The sequence below is a fragment of the Engraulis encrasicolus genome, chromosome 18 (assembly GCF_034702125.1).
Source record: "Engraulis encrasicolus isolate BLACKSEA-1 chromosome 18, IST_EnEncr_1.0, whole genome shotgun sequence".
NCBI classification, from domain to species: domain Eukaryota; kingdom Metazoa; phylum Chordata; class Actinopteri; order Clupeiformes; family Engraulidae; genus Engraulis; species Engraulis encrasicolus.
In genome coordinates, this window is record NC_085874.1 from 3,015,968 (window position 1) to 3,032,190 (window position 16,223).

Sequence of the window (16,223 nt, forward strand, 5' to 3'; positions counted from 1 at the left end):
GATATTCTACAGAACAATATTTCAAATAGTCTTTCGGCATTGTGACTGTATGATTATGATCACTCTCTTGTCAGTACTTATAATGCTAATTAATAAGTAGGCCTACAGGGGTTACACCAGGTGTTCCCAAACTTAACCATGACAAGGCCCCCCGTATACTGGTAGATTCCAGGCAAGGCTCCCCTGACATGAGCCGTGCACTTCTTTCATGCACACGCCGATAGAATGATAGAGTTGGTGCATATTGGTGCAACTAAAGGAAATATCGTTTACCTGATTTTTTTGTTAATATTTTAGTTATTTAGCCATTGAATAACTTAACCTATTGATCTGTGGTTATATAAATTCACTAGATTATTTATGTTTTGCTATAGCCTACTTTTCCTGCCGACCTGCTGCAGCCCCCTTAGCAACCCCTCGCGGCCCCCCAGGGGTCCCCAGCCCCCACTTTGAAAACCACTGGATAAGACAATGAAACAGATTAAAACACCTGGTTTTAGACGGGTTTAGCCGTAGCAGCCCAGCTGTATTGATCCTGTGTTGCTCCCGACAGACCGTTCTGGTGGAAACAGGAGAGTTGAGGAGCACATTTAATTCTGCTGTGATTTGGGCCGCTGTGGTTATATGTTTTTATATACAGTCCGGGTTAGCACCCGAACATCCCTTTCAGACAGCTTCCTCTTGCGTCCACAGTTAATCCGGTTGGGCGTGGTTCGTCCTTCTTGGTGGTATGCCGACACATGTCCCATGTAGTCTCACTTTTAAACATCCCTCACTGGGCCCCTCCTCACCTCCCCAATGAACACATGGATCTTACAGTCAACATGCTGCTGACCCTGCATGGTCTATACATGTAATTGCCTCCTTTAAAAAAACGTCTTTACGCTCCTCCGCAAATAGTACCCTGTGGCATTTTATGAGTCGTCCCATGTGTCACTTAAAGCAGTGGTTCCCAACCTTTTTCTTAAGGGACCCATGTTTTTACTATTGTAAGCTTTGGTGACCCAACCACGCGAGCGCCCGCACGAGACGGAGTCACAAGATGCCCTCCGTTTCCTGCGAAAACGTATTTTAGTTATTTTATTCCTCAATTCGTCTTTGGTCAAATATAGGCTAAATGTTTAATGTAGCACTTACAATTTGTTGCGTCTATGCATTTATTAGTTAAATGCTTTGTCTTTCATTCAACATGGGCTATACATATTTAAAACGAAGCCCCTTAAAATCAAGAGGGCTCCGCGACCCCCTGTGGATCTTTGGCGACCCATAAGGGGGGTCCGGACCCATAGGTTGGGAACCACTGACTTAAAGATATCACAGTAATGCTATAAACAAAGAGTTGCCATAACTGCTGCACACTCTCTAACGCAAATACGTAGTGCACAGCATATTCACCAAGTGACAATGTGTCATGTGTTCCTACCACTTGCCTATCACAGCTTTGATTTAAACGATGACTGTCCTCTGTCCAAATGCGTCCTGAAAAACTGCTGCACTCTCCCCCACAGGTCCACGTGGGCGTGGGCATTGACCTTGGCCCCGCCCCCAAACAGCACCACCTTGCCCACTCCCGCATGAACCCCAGAGGGGCAGAAGGGCATGAGGGGCACGTCCAGGAAGTGGCCTGCCTTAGGGTAGCGCACCACCTCAAAATTCTCCTTCCCATAATCCCTCAGCCTCTGGGCAGCCAGCTCTGCGTACAGAACGCTGTTCCAGTTCTTATCGTCCTCCGAGACCACAAACAGGAAGTGGCAGTCCGCGGCGCGCTCGATGGGAATGGCAGAGGCCAAGCTCTCTTTGGTGGAGGGATCCGGCATGACCTGGCTAACGTCTAGAACTCCTTGCTCTGTGATGATGATATTCTGTGGGTCAGGCAACATGGCAGGGATGACGGTGTTTTTGTAGGCGAGGGGAGACAGAGTGTTGAAACAACAGCCGTTGATGGTGATGGCGGCATGTACTGCTGGCAAATAGGCAGCCATGGACGGAGCCAGATCGCCACTCTTGGATATGGAAATGACTCCAACCCCGCCCTCTTTCACCTTCAAGAAAATCAAGAGGAAGCTGTCTGAATACTCTGTTTGGTTGCTAACCTGGAATCTATCCAAAAAACATAAAACCACAGCTGTCAAAATCAAGGTAGAAATAATTGTGCACCTCAACTCTCCTGTTTCCACAAGAACGGTCCATCGAGAGTTCCACAGGGTCAATACACAGGGCCGGTCACCCAAACATCCCTTTCAGACAGCTTCCTCTTGCGTCCACAGTTAATCCTGTTGGATGTGGTTCATCCTTCTTGGTTGTATGCAGACATTACCTTGGATACCGTGGCTCTTGATACATCACAAAGACTTGCTGTCTCGGTCAAAGATGCAACAGTTACACGCGCACCAAGAATTTCACATTTTTTAGCTCTTATACGTCACCCATAATGATGAGTGCATTGCAATATTTTGAGCAAAACTGTGCTCTTACACTACTAATCGAACCTTCACACTTCACTTTACTGGTGCAATGTGCAATTAATGAAGATTGGCCTAGAGGTTGGTCCACTTGAGCCATGAAACTTCCCATACTAAAATGACAGGTGTCTCAGATATTTTGTCCAACCCCTGTATATAGTGTATATAATACTGCAAGCCTGAATTATGGTAGGACTAATACAAAACAGCACGAAAGTTGGAGTGAATGACTGTATACTGCTTTCAAATTCCTGATAAAATCAGGCTTTGGCTCGTCAAAGTAAAATACACACACACATCATATATAGGCCTACTGTATATATATGGTCTTTTATGGCCTTATTATGACTACGGTAGGCCAAAATACACACTTTGAAAGTGGATTTCAGCCAGAACATTTTCATGATAATGTTCCTTAACAAATCTTTATGTGATCTACAGTATGTACAAGCCCCTGTGTTTCTGCACTGGGTTTCCTCCTGCACTTTATTGTTAAGGCAGCAAACACCTCCCAACTTGACAGAGGGCACGCACGATAGTGCCCTGTAGTGGGTCATCAAAACACCCAGCAGCTGGTAACACCTGCACTGACACACCACGCACAGAACTGTGTACCATAGCTCCGAGGGACGGACGGGGCAGTGCAGAGTTTGGACGCGGACAGGTGAAGAAGGATGTGTATTTTGGAAATCTGCTGAGGGATAGACACAATACGGTCAGAGGCGTATCTTGTCACCAGGCTAGCCAGGCAGCCGTTTGGGGCCCCAAAGCCCCTGGATGGTGAATAACAGTTTACACTGTGCTAAAGTAGTGGCACATTTCTTTCAAATGTTCACTCTTTTGACATTTTGCTTGGGGCCCAGCTGAACCTAGAGATGCCTCTGAATACAGTAAGCATGGTTCAGCATTCAGCCGAGACAGACTCACACCAACAACATGCATCTGAACATAATCACTTCACTAAGCAATGATCTATAAAACTCAATGATACAGTACTAAGTACTATATACAAGTCAGTGATATAACTGCATAACACATAACTGCCTGGTCCAATTTTAGAGCCTGGCTCTAGACAAGATATGTACAGTATGCGTATTGGAAAGCTGCTTACAAATTCCTGTGGCACGCAAACTGCAGTAGGCTGAACATTTCAGGTTGGCTGGGGCAAACAGCTTTGAGGTTACTGCCCGAGCAAACTTTTCCTACAGCGCATGGCACACCGACAAAAGTCAACTATTCCATGGGGAGGAAACTTTGTCCTGGTTGCATCAAACGTTATCTAACAATCAAATTAAACTTAACCATAAAAAACCTGATCCCACCCCTCACCCCCATGCCACCAGTGAGAAGTGGCTGGGTGTGTGCCTCAGAGGGCAGTGTGAATGTGTATGGAGGAAGTAGCCTAGGTGTATACCTGCGCGTGCGTGCGTGTGTGTGTGTGTCCTCCAACTCCTGGTTTGCACAGGTGATCTTTATGTCAATGTAGCATATAAGGATTTCAAGATCAGAAGACATGTAATTTTCATGCAGGAATATAATAACACACAAGATATGAATGTTGTCTGGTCCATCACATGTGATTGTAATTCAACAGAAAGGTACAGAAGACATTGTTCCATAACATGATCATCATTCAATGGTCCTAATTCAAAAGGATAGCAGTGCCCCTGGTTTAAAGAATAAAAAGATATACACTCACCATTCACTTTATTAGACACATGTGTCCCACTGCTCATTGACACACATTTCCAATCATGCAGCCTTAATCTCCAGTTTACCAAAAATGGGCCAAAAAAGAAGAAATATTCAGTGGCCGAAAATGCCTTGTTGAAAGCAGAGGTCTGAGGAGAATGACAAGATTCATTTGAGCTGATAGGAAGGCAACAGTAACTCAAATAATAACTCATTCGTAACAACCAAGGTATAGAGAAGAGCATCTCAGAACTCACTGCACGTCTAAGGCAAATGGGCTACAGCCACTGACCTGTATGGCTACAGCAGACTTATTGTTGCCTTTCTATCAGCCCGAACCAGTCTGGGCATCCTCTGCCATCAACAAGGCATGCTTTGCCCCTCGAAATGCTGCTCACTATATTATTATTCTTTTATGACCATTCTCTGTAAACCCGGGAGATGGTTGTGTGTGAATATCCAGTAGATCAGTATTTTCTGAAATACTTAAAGGGGTATGCCACTATTTTGGGGCTTAATACAGTTAAAATCGTTGGTCAGGGTTTATAAAGGTGGTAAAGTGTCTTATTTTTCATGTTAAGCATTGTCAAAAGAGGGAATATGTCGCTAAGCCAGTGAAAGTCAATGGATCCGTGTAGCATTGTAGCATGCTACACGGATCCATTGACTTTCACTCTCACTAGCTTAGCGACTTAAGCCGGGCATACACTGTGCGATATTTTCACTCATGGGTCTTAAGCTTCTGCTCACACCGCACGATGGAATTGCACTGTTTAAAAGTTCACAACTCACGACTCACGTCCTCACACTACACGAGCCGACAGTCGGATGCGAGCGAAATGCTTCCACCGTACGACGCGACAGGCATGTTTCCTCGGTCTGCAGAGGAGGGAACATGCGCACCTGAGGTGGAGATGAGGTCGCGCTCAAAAGCGAATCGCACGGCCCTATTCATGTGTGCATGTGAAGTGTCAAATCGGGTCGTAGCACTGCTTTAACTCTGCGATTTACGCACGGGCCACGACCAGAATTTCAAACCGTTTTGATTTTCTTGCGACCCTGCGATTGCACCATCGTGAGGCGAAATCGCTTGTCGTTACCCCATGTACACTGCACGATGCGAGACTCACGATTGACCTGCGATTGAGCAAGAAATCGGCCCGACTCTTAAAAAGTCGTGCGAGTGCCAAATCGGGGCAAAAGTCGCACAGTGTAAGCCCAGCTTTAGCTTAGTGCCCTTTTCGCACCAACAGCCACGCCATGGCCAAAGTCATTTAAACATCTTGTTTCCTCATTCTGATGCTCGGTTTGAACTGACTTTATGCCTAAATGCATTGAGTTGCCACCATGTGATTGGCTGATCAGAAATTTCCATCAAAGTGGCCGGTGAGTGTACGTAGTATATGAACTTAAATGCCATCCCTCCTAACCCGTAGGGTTTAATCATGGCCGTAGCCAGCATTGAGGTCAGGGAGGTCCGGACCTCCCTAACTTTTCAGGGGAAATTATTTATTTTTTAAAATCTCCACTTTTGCATAGACGTTTCAATTGACGTCGAAACGTTAGTCTTGGCGCTTGCCCAATAAAAGAAGTTATTTCCCACATCTGAAAATGCTCCGGTGATTCCTTTCTTTCCCTGCGTTTCAATTGACGTTTGTATTGACTCTGCTGTCGTGTATGGGTGAGTGTGTGGTACCATTGGAAAAGGCTTTCTGCCCTTTCCAATGGTATAGCACGCAGGTGAATGTCATATACTGAGAGCTTAGCTTGTGCCATTTCGAATTATATACATGTCAAGTCGGTGTCATGTACGTTTCATCAGTAAGGAAGCAGAGAAGCATCGGTGCGCTTTTGAAAGACAGCACCTAAATTGTTGTAGCCTAATTACAATACACACTTATGTAGGCTATCTTGACCTGGGTATGATGATTTGTCACATTCAAATTATGAAATCAATACAGCCCATATATTTTTTATTGGCTGTTTAGCAATAGCTATAGCCTATGTATGATTTCAAATTGCATTTATTATATTAGTTAGTTCACCCCTGCCTTTGCTTGTACCAAACACTTGCAAAGGCTACTATTCACCCTCATACCTATCAATATTAATATCAATTAATCAATATCAATATTAATTACAGGTAGAGTATGTTTTATTAGTAGCTTATTTCCAGAATGTATGCTGCCAATTCACAAGTGTTATCTTTTCCATTTATCATCACCATCAATTTCTGAGTATGCCTACTCAAAATGTTTTGGAAATCTACATTTTCCATGCTTCCATTCTTTTCTCTACTTGGTCAGACCAGTAGATGTTACTTTATTCCAGTAAATATTAATGAAAACATCACATTTGTGAAGGGGTATGCATTTTGAAAATAAATGACAAAAATGACATATTATACCTTTAATAGTAAAACATTTTCGGCGTGCTGCGCGTGCACATCATGGACCTCCCTAATATATCAATTCAAAACCCTGGCTACGGCCTTGGGTTTAATATGATATTGGCTCCCCTTTTGCACCTATTAACGCTTCGACTCATCTGAGAAGTCTGTCCACAAGGTTGAGGAGTGTATTTATAGGATTTTTGACCATTCTTCCAAAGCGGATGTTGGTCGAGAAGGCCTGGCTCTCAGTCTGGTGCACAGTCATGTTGGAAGAGGAAGGGGCAAACGAAGAAAGGAGTCGCACACAACAGCTGAATGCAAAATCAAAAATGTATTAAGCAGAAAAGAGTAAATAAAACTGACAGACAAGGGACAAACGTTTCGACTCTAGCCCATCATCAGTGTTCCCACTTTTCGCCATACTGTTTTTGGAATTACGGACCGAACGAAACACTCAGAAAAAGACATTGGCACGGATGCCACCCCCACCATTGCTATACGCATGAACGACCATCCGGGTACTTTGCTCCTAAATGTGCTTTACGCCCCTTTATGGTTGAAAACAAACCGAATGTCTCATCAACTTACATGCTACATCGGCTACCCTAAATGAACACAGTACATGCTTCAGGCACGGCTGTTTGGCAATATTATTTGAACAGCCGGCAACACAACACGTTTTCGGCATGTTGCGCGTGAACAATGCTTGTCTACAGGTCCTTATCTTTCGTTTATTAAACCCCAATAACACCAATTAACTTGCATTGCCTGTTTTCCCCCACAAATGGGCGTAACGCACATGGAAAACGGGGAAGGGGGCAAAATGTATAAGGATACCGAAACATTTTGGACTATCTGAACAGTTTGGCGCAAGCCCCTTTCTCTTCCAACAGGACTGTGAACCTGGTAGAACGAAGGTGGAAATGTAGAACTTGTATGATGCATGCAACCCCAACCAACAGCAAGCTATCAATAAAACCAAGGTATAGAACATACTACAGGAGAGCTAGAACAGTGGTGTCGAAGTGAAATTTCTTTAATGCTGTCCTACGAAAATATATACTTACCAATCTGCAAACATGTGAGGGGTGTACTCATTTCTGTGACATACTGTACTGACAGTGGCTAATGGACACTCTCACATTCATTATGTCTGTCTTGAACAAACAGTGACGGTTTGTTATGTACACTATTAGTTACTAATAATGTGTCAACTTAATATTGATGATATGAGATCCAAATACTTGATAACTGAAACCACAAAAAAATACAGCCCATTCCCGTCAGTGTTAATCGGAAATAAAGACAATGGCTGTGATACAGACAAACTACATTAAAACACTGTATTAGAAAATAGATCATAACATTTTCATTCTTTTTCAGATTTTTTACAGTCCCATTTCATTGATGCCAAAATATGGCAAATATTCAATTTACAAACTTCGCATTGATTCAACTTGAACAACGTGAAAATACATAAATCTGTCTCTAAGCATTGTTCCTATGACCTATCTGAAGGAGGCGCATAAAGACGGATCCCAAATCATCCCAAACAAAATCAAACGCATATTCCACTGAATAAATAAGCAATAGCAAACATCTTTGATATCAACCTGGAAATCCATATTTCTGTGTAGCAAGTAAGAGTCATGAATGAATCTTTTTCGCAACATACAGTCCCAGGAAAAAGTTTGTACACCCTTTGAAATTTCTTACCTTTCTGTCAAAATTGGTCATAAAACATGGTCTGATCTTCCCGGAAATCACAAGAAGGAACAACCAGAGTCTGCTTTAACTAATTCAACCCAAACATTTACAGATTTTCATATTTTCATTGGCCATAAGATGTAAACATTCACAGGACAGCAAAGCATAAGTAAGTACACCCTTGCATTCAATAGGTTTTAACACTAAGTTAGTCGCAATAACCTCAACCAGATGTTTCCTGTAGTTGCAGATGAGATTAACAAAACAATCTGGATGTATCTGGTCTCCCACTTCTTTAGAAAACTGCCTCTCGTCAGCAAGGTTTGTGGGATGTCTGGAGTGCATAGCTTTCTTGACTTCGTGCCATACACTCGCCTCCAAAAGAGTTGTCGCCTACCCATCTGTTTGGAATAACAGCTAATAACCTGACTTTCAATTAATCACTTGGCTTCAGAAGTCACTCATATGAAAGCTACAACCCTCTCGAATGAAAATGAATGTACAAAAATAATTTTCATGCACCAAAGAAAGATTGATCCTTTAATGAACACAGACAGGGCAGATTTTGACAAGACAAAAGTTTTGTCGCCTATCGAACATAATGTGAAAATGAGCAGATAAGTCACTTCAAAACACTTCAAATACGCAGATCGGGTGTCATACTTAATCACTGATTCACTTACACCTCTCCAGAAAATCAACTTTGGCCTTAGGTGTATGTTTAGGGTCATTGTAATCATGGAAAGCAACACAATGAAAATCAATGGAGTTCAATGAGAGATGGTGACAAATTTGCTATTCGTAGAGCAATACATTTTTAACTTAATGATGTAATCAATGATAAAAGCCCTCACACACCAGCAGCATGCATGCAGCTCCACATAAGAGCTGTATCCCTCCCATGTTTGACTTTAGGCACCATGTATTTTTTCCAAATTCTTCACCTTTAACACCAAAGAAGTCTCTCCCACTGTCCTGTCTCAAAAAAGCCAGCCAAGAGTATGTCAGGCCTAATTCTGACAAAAATGAAGGCTAATGGGACTCATACTCTGAAGTCAAGATCCCAAGATCAGCCATTTCAGAACTGATAGCATCAAAACTATATGGTGTTGGAGATGAAGAATATGAAAAAAGAGAAATGGTGCATAAAGTGAAACATGGTACAGATACAGCTCTTATGAGGAGCTGCATGCATGCTGCAGGTGTTTGAGGGCTTTTATCATTGATTAAATCATGAAGTTAAACATGTATTACTCTATGAATAGCGAATATGTCACCATCTCTCATTGAACTCCATTGATTTTCATTGTGTTGCTTTGCATGATTACAATGACCCTAAACATACACCTAAGGCCAAAGTTGATTTTCTGGAGAGGTGTAAGTGAATCAGTGATTAAGTATGACACCCAATCTACGTTTTTGAAGTGTTTTGAAGTGACTTATCTGCTCATTTTCACATTATGTTCGATAGGCGACAAAACTTTTGTCTTGTGAAAATCTGCCCTGTCTGTGTTCAATAAAGGGTCAATCTTTCGTTGGTGAATGAAATTTATTTTTGTACATACATTTTCATTCGGGAGGGTTGTAGCTTTCATATGAGTGACTTTTGAAGCCAAGTGATTAATTGAAAGTCAGGTTATTAGCTGTTATTCCAAACAGATGGATAGGCGACAACTCTTTTGGAGGCGAGTGTATAATCTCAATTGTTTTTTGTCAGGGCTTTGACTGGGCTTTTCCAGAATGTGTATTTCATTATTATGAAGCCATTCTTAAGTCGATTTGCTTCTAAAGTATGGGTTGTTGTCACATTTCAGCACCCATCCTCTTGTGTGCTTCAACTGTGTGACAGACGACCTCACTTTTTTTCTGTAAAATATCTCAATAAACTTCTGAGTTCATTGTTCCACTGATAATAGCAAACTGAAAAGGACCTGTGGCAGCAAGGTAGCCGCATATAATGATGCGCCCGCCACAATACTCAAAGGTGGAGATGATGTTTTGGTGAAGGTGTGGTTCTCCAGTTCTCCTCCAAACATGACATTGTGTGTCCCCCTGACAAATCAACTTTGGTTTCAACGTTGGTCTACAGAATATTTTGCAGTAATTGTATGAAGCATATAAATGCTTTTTCGCAAACCTCAAAGGTGCAGCAATATTTTTTTGGACAGAAACCCCATTAATTTTACATTGGCAGAATGAATCCCATTTTTAGCTATTCTTGGTTACATCTCCTCTTCTAAGTAGGGTGGCGGGAGCATCATTATATACCGCTACCTTGTTGCCTCAACCCCTTGATAGTTTGCTATTACCAGTGGAACAATGAACTCAAGTTTATTGGGATATTTTACAGAAAAAACGTGAGGAAGACTGTCACACAGTTGAAGCACACAAGAGTATGGGTCCTGAAATGTGACAACAACCCATACTTTAGAAGCAAAACGACTTTAGAATGGCTTCATAATAATGAAATACACATTCTGAAATAGCCCAGTCAAAGCCCTGACAAAAAACATTTGAGATTATATGGCATGAAGTCAAGAAAGCTATGCACTCCAGACATCCCACAAATGGAACTGACGAGAGGCAGTTCTCTAAAGAAGAGGGAGACATGATACAAACAGATTGTTTTGTTAATCTGATCTGCAACTACAGGACAAGTCTGGTTGATGATATTGCAACTAACTGAGGGTTAAAACCTACTTAATGCAAGGGTGTACTTACTTTTGCCCTGCTCTCCTGTGAATGTTATGACCTTATGACCAATAAAAATATGATAACATGTAAATGTTTGAGTGGAATTAATTAAAGCAGATTCTGATTGTTCCTTCTTGAGATTTCCGGGAAGATCAGACCATGTTTTATGATCAATTTTGACAGAAATGTAAGAAATTTCAAAGGGTGTACAAACTTTTTCCTGGGACTGTATATCAGCCCTGATTTAAAACAGCAACTTATGTATGCTGAACTTCAACATGCCTTTTGGGCACTGCTAGACCATCTGGGAAGCCCTGGAAGAAAATAAGGCTGAGGCCGCAACCATGTCCTCCTAGACCCATCGTAGTCATCAGTGGGTCCCTGTGAATTTCTAGATAACCCTGAGTGCACTAAACACTACAGATGTTGGTTAAAAAACACCTGGATCCTCTTCCACAGGTCAACCTGGGCCTGGCAGTGAGCTTCCTGCTCTCCTCCCAGCACCACCACTGTGCCCACAGCTGGGTGGAAACTGGTTGGGCAGTGCGGCATGAAGGGCACATCCAGGAAGTGGCCTGCCTTAGGGTAGTGCACCACCTCAAAATTCTCCTTCCCATGATCCCTCAGCCGCTGCGCTGCCTGTTGACTGAACAACAGACTGTTCCAGTTCCTGTCATCTTCAGCAGCCGCAAACAAGAAACGGCAACTTGCACGTTCGATGGGAATCACTGAGTCACGGTTTACTTCTAACGTGGGATCTAGCAGTCCGTCTCTTATATCCAGGAGTCCATCCTCCCTGAAGATGATGTCGCTGGTATCGACGTGGAGAGGAGGGAACACATGGCCTTTGTAGTGGAGAGGAAAGACGGTAGTGCCGTTGCAGCCATTGATGGAGACAGTGGCTGAGATTCCAGGCAGGAGCGCCGACGCTGCAAGGGCCAGATCGCCACTCTTGGAGATGGAGAGGATCCCTATGCCCGGGCCTCTTACCTTGAAAAAACATGAAGCATTTGACAAAAATTGTCTTCTTCGCAATTCAGCTACAAGCAATTTTGTTTATCTTGGTCTCAAGAGAGATGAACAGACCAAGGATATGGATCACTGGAACCATGTCGTGTGATCTGAAGAGACCAAGATAAACAAATTTGCTTTAGATGGTGTCAAGCAAGTGTGGTGGTAAACAAGTGAGTTTTACAAACAAGTTTATTCTCTCAATAACCAAGCATGGTAGTGGGACTGACATGGTTTGGGGATGCATGAATGCTGTCAACATTGGCAACCTGAAATACACCTAAAAGAAACATGCATGTCAACATGCACTGTGACTACAGAAGCAGATCATGATATTCTCCATAGGATTGCATTCAAATCTCACATCAGTCTATTTAAGCCAGGTGCACACTCACAATGTAAAAGTTCAAAGCTAAGAAAAGTTGAAACACACACCGATGACCTCCCTTTTAATCCCTTTTCATTTCGTGACGATTCGAGCCAACACGGCCCCTTCTCTACCGTATTTTAATCTTGAGTGTACTCACAAACATTAATGGTGGTGTGAACAAGACATTTAAGCGGATAAATATGTTGTTAAAAGGTCACTAATCATTGTGTCAAAGTGAAATTTCTGCAATGCTTTCTATGAAAAGATATACTTACAAATCTGCAAAACTGTGAGTGTACTCACAAATCTGCAAAACTGTGAGTGTACTCACTTTTGTGACATACTGTATGTGGCTATTTTTAAACGCAGATATTTCTATGTGTTTATTTTTAAAACTGCAGTTTTTAAATAAGCATTCTAAAACTCTGTTTATGTGTAAACGAGAGATCAAAACCAATTCGGACATATGGTGAAGAAAAAAAAAATTAACTACCGAGGGATACTGCCTTCAGATTGAGTGGCCTCTGCTTGCCTTCCATCACTGACCTTGGGGTGAGAGCGCAAGAATCCCACAGCCTCCTCAAAGTACTCAAGGTGAAGTTTGTCCAAGGCTTTTGGCAAATCCTGATAACCATGATAAGCCAAAGCCATGACCACATATCCTTTATTCGCCAGCAGGCTTGCCCGTACTTCTGTCAAACCACCACCCAAGTGAGGCACGTCTAGAATGGCGGGGAATGGGCCAGGTCCTGTTAAAAAAAAAAAGTTAGAGTACAGGTTTTGAAACACTGTTAAAACTGTAGTAGTCGTTTTGTAGGTCTATGCTGCACTTTGCTGCTAGAGCTACGCTATATTACCAAAATGATTTGCGCACCTGTCTTGACACTATGCGTACACTCACCGGCCACCTTATTAGGTAGGTACACCTCTAGTGCTGGGTCCCTGGGCCCTTTTGTCTTCAGAGCTGCCTTAACTGCCTGCAACAATACTCGGGTAGGCTGTGGCATCCCAACAAAGATAAGTTCAAACTAAGGGGCCCAAATTGCATCCTGTTCCTATCTTAGCAAGTGAAGAATTCTTGCACACCTCCTTGTTCAGGTGCATAGGAGTGGAACCCCTAGGTCACCAACGTTAAAGCAAAGAAAGCTCCTGCACAGTTCACATTTGCATGGTTTACTGCAACGTTTCGGTCTACTGACCTTCAGTATCCTGTTCCTATCTGACAGTAGTGGCACCCGATGTGGTTTCCTGCTGCTGTAGCCGTTCTGCCTTGAGATTTGATGTGCCGTGTGATCAGAGATTCTCTTGTGCTTACCTTGGTTGTAACGAGTGGTTATTATTCAGTCTGGGAATTCTCCTCTGCCCTCTGCCATCAACAAGGCATTGTTACCGAATGCTCTGTAAACCCTAGAGATGGCTGTGTCTGAATATCCCAGTAGATCAGTATTTTCTGAAATACTTAAACCAAGCCCATTTGGCACCAACAGCCATGCCATGTTCAAAGTCATTTAAATAATCTTTTTTCCCCCCTCATTCTGATGCTCGGTTTCAACTGCATTAGATCATCTCGTCGATGTCTATATGCCTAAATGCATTGAGTTGCCACCATGTGATTGGCTGAAGAGAAATTTGCGTCAACAGTTGGAAAGGTGAGTGAAAAGTGGCCGGTGAGTGTACAGTATGAACTTTACTGCCATCCCATTCCTAACCCGTAGGATTCAATATGATATTGGTGCCCCCTACTACAGCTTCAACTCATCTGTGAAGTCTGTCCACAAGGTTGAGGAGTATATTCATAGGAATTTTTTGACCATTCTTGCAAAAGCGCATGTTGATTGAGAAGGACTGGCTCTCAGTCTTGTGCACAGTCATGCTGGAAGAGGGAGGGGGCCGGAATGTATCAGGATACCAAAACATTTTGGACAATTCCGTGCTCCCAACGTTGTGGGAACAGTTTGGAGCGAGCCCCTTTCTCTTCCAACATGACTGTGAACCAGGTAGAACCAAGGTAGAAATGTAGAACGTGCATGCAACCAAATGGAAGCTATCAATAAAATCAAGGTATAACACATATTATTACTACAGGAGAGCTAGAGCAGAAACATAGCCCATTGTGATATTAGGCTGTGAGATGAGCTTATGGTGCACCAGCAACACCCCACCGCAATCCGTCCCCTCCTACCCACAAAACTTTTTTTGAAAAGCCTGGCTATGCTGAATGGAAATTTAATGTTGACAATGAAAATGTTGGGATGCACCATCTACTGGTATTCATGAATAGCTGAGCTTCGACCTAGGGCCATTATCTACAGCAGTGTTTTCCAACCTTTTTTGTCTTGCGTACCCCCTAAGCATCTTAGTTGTGCCATGAGTACCCCCTAATCAATTTTCTATATAATTTTCTCAGTCCTGATGTGGCTGCTCCATACATTTGCTATAATAATAACACTTTTCCAAGTACCCCTGCAATGTGCTCGCGTACCCCTAGTGGTACACGTACCCCTGGTTGGGAAACACTGATCTACAGTACAAGTCTGCAGGTACACATTTCTGAAACAAATGTATTCATGCCAAGATTTTCTGTGATTTCCTTCTCATGTGCCAGAATGACTACATTTTTCTTCCTTGAATTCAGCATTGTTTGGCGTAGTGGCATGAGGATGGAGTTCAAAGTGGAGAAAGATCTTTCACATGCAGGCAGCTGAGCTGAAGACACGTGACGCCAGTGCTGGGATATTGAATACAACATGGGCAAGGCGTCTTTTTTTTTTTTTTTTTTTTACTGTTAGAGAGGTTATCATCAGGTGGTATTTTATTAAGCATCATTGCTTTCACCACATTTTTTTTGCCTTTGGATGGGCATTTCTCAGGGGGGCAGGGTTGTTCCTCCCCCAGAGCCCTCCCTAAAGAGTTGAAGTTGTAGCCTTATAGTTGCAAAAAGTGAGCCAATATCATATTGAACCATATGGGTTAGGAATGCAATGGCAACTAAGTTATATGTGAGTCAAGACTGGCATACTTTTGGATATTGTGTAAATGGATATGGAATTATTTTCTTGCACAATCTTTAATGGCTGTGTACGGTATTTCCACATAAACCTTTCAATAACTTTGTCTTTGGGGTCGGGAACAGTGGACTGAGTTATTCAACAAACTGACCAGGTGGCAGGAATAGGGAGCCTCTTATGTTTCCACCTTCCAACGGAACTCTTTGCACGCCATCTGCCATGAAGCGCCTGTAGACAGTCTGGTGAGCAAGGACCTGCCCATCACTCAGTACTTCAATGTCAATTGATAATGGTTTGGACACGTCCCTAATGGTGAACCTGCTGTGCGGAACCAGGGGTCGCAGTGAAGAAAAGAGTCCCATCGGCTGAACTCCACTGTATGTGCCACCCAGCGACGGACACCTGTTCAAGTCGATCAATCCGCATTTGTCCGCACAGTAGGTGCCCTTCCCTTCGAATGAAACTCCTCTACTATCTGCAAGTTTGCACCGTACCTCCACCGACCGGTCAGGGCCGAGTCCGTTGACTTTCACGTGAATGGCTTCATCAAAAAAACTGTTCTGTCCTCCGGGTGAAAGTTGTAAAGTCACTTTTGAGTCTGTACAGAGTTTAGCGAGTGCATATTTCCTATTAACGAAGCGAAAATTCTGGTTGAGAAAACCCATTTTTTGGATCTGTAACGTTAGGCTACCGGTATTGTTTTTTCACCTTTTTTTTCTTTCTCTTCTTTGTTTAGTGTGGTATCATGCTAACAAGGTTTGCGCCACCCAGTGGTTCGGGTTCGAATTGCAGTAAAACCATGTTGATCACTGTAGTGTCAAAGTTCTCTGGTAGTGTTGACCAGATAGACTGGATTGGATGGAATAAGTCTATAATAAACACCTGCA

General features: G+C 42.8%; 1 protein-coding gene across 1 annotated transcript; it reads right to left on the reverse strand.

Moving 5' to 3' along the window:
• Positions 1 to 1,433: 1,433 nt before the first annotated feature.
• On the reverse strand, positions 1,434 to 16,223 carry LOC134468740 (acyl-coenzyme A thioesterase 1-like). The gene is made up of 5 exons (XM_063222615.1): positions 15,488 to 16,223; positions 12,875 to 13,077; positions 11,369 to 11,937; positions 3,078 to 3,153; positions 1,434 to 2,042 (listed from the first exon to the last, which is right to left on the reverse strand). The coding sequence occupies exons 1-5, from the start codon at positions 15,999 to 16,001 to the stop codon at positions 1,434 to 1,436; spliced, it is 1,971 nt and encodes a 656-aa protein (XP_063078685.1). The 5' UTR covers positions 16,002 to 16,223.

What these genes read in the sequence shown, in the direction of transcription:
- LOC134468740 (XM_063222615.1), bottom strand. Translation starts at nt 16,001, where the DNA reads ATGGGTTTTCTCAACCAGAATTTTCGCTTCGTTAATAGGAAATATGCA. An exon ending in CTCCCTATTCCTGCCACCTG is followed by an intron (nt 13,078 to 15,487) that starts GTCAGTTTGTTG and finishes TTTTTTTAACAG; the next exon opens with GACCTGGCCCATTCCCCGCC. An exon ending in GTCCGTCCCTCGGAGCTATG is followed by an intron (nt 2,043 to 3,077) that starts GTACACAGTTCT and finishes ATTTTCTTGAAG; the next exon opens with GTGAAAGAGGGCGGGGTTGG.